We start from the raw sequence: 2982 nt of genomic DNA, 5'->3' as shown, positions 1-2982 counted from the left end.
GGATAATTCCTCTCGTGAACTATAAATTATCTCGAAGCATAGGCAAGAACTTGTCCATTTTGCATCAATACACCATCAAGTCCCATATTAGACGCATCACAATACACCACAAAAGACTCACTTGGATTAGGCAAAATAAATACCGGAGCGGTCATCAACTTCTTCTTCAGTTCCACAAAAAATTTTCACATGCAACATCCCATATATATGCTTGACCCTCTCGAGTCAAATGAGTTAACGGTAACGCCAACTTAGAAAATCCCTTAGTAAATTTTCGATAATAACCAACTAAGCCAAGAAAACTTCGAATCTCAATCGCAGACTTCGGAGTTTCCCATTGTAGCACAACATCAACTTTATAAGGATCCATAATAATCCCACCACTAGAAATCACATGGCCAAGAGGACTCACTTCATTCAACCAAAACTCACACTGCGATAGATTTGCATACAACTTCTTCTGTTTCAATACTTGCAACACCACACGCAATTGTTCAGCATGCTCCTCTTGCAATTTGGAATAAATCAAAATATCATCAATAAACACCACCACAAACTTATCCAAATATGAATGGAAAGTTCGATTCATATATTCCGTAAAAAACCTAGAGCATTCGACACACCGAATGGCATCACAGTATATTCATAGTGACCATATCTCAATCGAAAAGCCGTCCAGAATATCATTTGGTTTAACACGAATTTGATGATAACCCAACCTCAAATCAATCTTACTAAAAACATTAGCACCCACCAACATATCTATCAAATCATCGATCCTCGGGAGTGGATACTTATTCTAGATAGTAACTTATTTAACCACCTGTAGTCCAAACACAATCTCATACTTCCGTCTTTCTTCTTAACTAACAACAAAGGCGCACCCCACAGAGAAACACTCAGTCGAACAAACTTCTTCTCAAGCATCTCCTCTAATTGCTTCTTTAATTCATTCAGCTCGGAAGCTGACATTCTATAAGGAGCCATCGATATTGGACTCGTACCTGGCATCAATTCTATAGAAAACTCCACTTCACGTTTCAGAGGCAAATCACTTATATCATCTAAACAAACCTCAGGAAATTCACAGACAACCAGAAGTCCAACACTTGTAGCTTCATGGTCACTTTGCAATGACGCAAACATTGCAAACATCACGACTTCGTCTCTTAGACATTCACTCACTTGCTTAGTAGTCAACAACATCAGTTCTCAACCATCACCAAACTTTGGTAACCTCAATGTCTTATTGTAACAATTGATATGAACATAGTTGAACTCCAACCAGTTCATTCCAAGAATCACATCGATTTGGTGTAAGGGTAACCACACCAAATCCATTACAAAACTCTTATCAAAGATAGTAAAAGGACATCCCTTACAAACAAAACTAGTAGTAACAGAACCATTAGCAGAAGTATCTATTACCATACTACCATGCATAGAAGACAATTTCAGTCCCAACATAGTAGCACAATCAAGAGAAATAAACGAAGGAGTAACACCAGTATTAATAATAGCAACCAATTTGTCATTGATAATTAAACAAGTAACTCGAATCAAGTTGCCTTTCTTAGAATACACTGTTCTGCTCAAAGCAAACACCCTACCATTAGTCTTGGCGGTATTACCTTCCTTCTTTGACTTCTGGAACTAGGTGCTGATATGACCCTGTTCACCATAAATAAAACAAGTCGGACCGTCATTTTTGCAGTCAAGAGCACGATGATCGGTCTTACCACATTTGTAACATCTCAGTACCTTGTTCTCACATTCATTGGAATGGTGACCTTTCTCACCACATCTATATAACATCAGACAGTAGCGGGAGTCCCTACCCCACTTGTCTTCTTCCAGTCGGAAACCTTCTGTTTCCCTTTCTTAGCTAGGGCATCGTAAGGCTTCTTGCGATCATGATGTGGTTCCCATCTCTTCTCTTTCAGACACTTGTAATGAGTCGAATGAGCAATACTAACTTCTTCATAAATCCGACAGTTGTTCACCACCTTCGCAGACCTACAAATCTGTTGATACCCAATCGCCCCTTTAATCTCCGAACGCATCTCACTCTCAAACTTGATACACTTCAAAAACACATCTGTATCCTCTATATAGTGTGGGTAGAACTTCACAAGTTCCACAAACTTAGCATCATACTCAGTTACGGTTGAATTCCCTTGTTTCGACGCAAGGAACTCCATATCTTTCTTTCCCCGGACATCTTCGGGAAAATACTTCCTCAGGAACTCCCTCGTGAACATAACCCAAGTATTCACTTCACCAGTAGCTTCCAATCTCTAAAGAGTTCCAACCCACCAGTCACCAGCTTCACCAACTAGCATATGAGTACCATAGTGTACCTTTTGCGCGCAGAATAATCCATTACCCTGAAGATCCTCTCGATTTCCTTAAGCCACTCTTAAGCTCTGTCTGGATCGTATCGACCACGTAAAGTAGGCGGATTCTCCCTCTAGAACATACTCAAGCTATGTGATTCGTTAATCACTCCAGCATTATGCTGATTCTGCATGGCATGAGCAACAGCTTCTGAGGAAGCAGCAATCACATCATCATTCCTTTTAGCCATACTCTGTTCACGTCAAAATTAGCATCAAAGTTATAATTAACTACCGACAGTAATCCAACTGTCACATTTCAGACTCAATAACTTGGTCGGACGGACCGACCTGCTCTGATACCACTAATGTAACACCCTTTAATCCCCAAGGAACATTCGTAATATAATACGAATTAAATCAATTTTTTAGCACCAACAAGGGTATCACATCTTCATAAAAATTTCACACTTAAATGTCCTGCTTCGTAATTCAGGTTCTTAAAGTTTATTTAAAACTATACTCCATTATCATCACAAAATAAAACATGGTATCTCGCAGCGGAATTCATAATTTAAGACATCTTTAATAAACCTCATAAAACATCAATCAAACTTCATAGTTCATGAGCCATAACTCAAAACAT

The 2982-nt window shown here is 39.0% G+C and overlaps 1 protein-coding gene across 1 annotated transcript; it reads right to left on the bottom strand.

Moving 5' to 3' along the window:
• Positions 1–1814: 1814 nt before the first annotated feature.
• On the bottom strand, positions 1815–2587 carry LOC131597807 (uncharacterized). Its single transcript, XM_058870473.1, has 2 exons — positions 2507–2587; positions 1815–2297 (listed from the first exon to the last, which is right to left on the bottom strand). The coding sequence occupies exons 1-2, from the start codon at positions 2585–2587 to the stop codon at positions 1815–1817; spliced, it is 564 nt and encodes a 187-aa protein (XP_058726456.1).
• Positions 2588–2982: the final 395 nt, after the last annotated feature.

Source organism: Vicia villosa, linkage group LG4 (genome assembly GCF_029867415.1).
Source record: "Vicia villosa cultivar HV-30 ecotype Madison, WI linkage group LG4, Vvil1.0, whole genome shotgun sequence".
Lineage (NCBI taxonomy): Eukaryota > Viridiplantae > Streptophyta > Magnoliopsida > Fabales > Fabaceae > Vicia > Vicia villosa.
This window is presented reverse-complemented; position numbering and strand designations above follow the sequence as displayed.

Excerpts from the sequence above, each read along its gene's own strand:
- LOC131597807 (XM_058870473.1), bottom strand. The coding sequence starts at position 2,587 with ATGGCTAAAAGGAATGATGATGTGATTGCTGCTTCCTCAGAAGCTGTT. Across the intron at positions 2,298-2,506 it reads AGAATCAGCATAATGCTGGA|AGATTGGAAGCTACTGGTGA; the intron begins GTGATTAACGAA and ends GGAACTCTTTAG.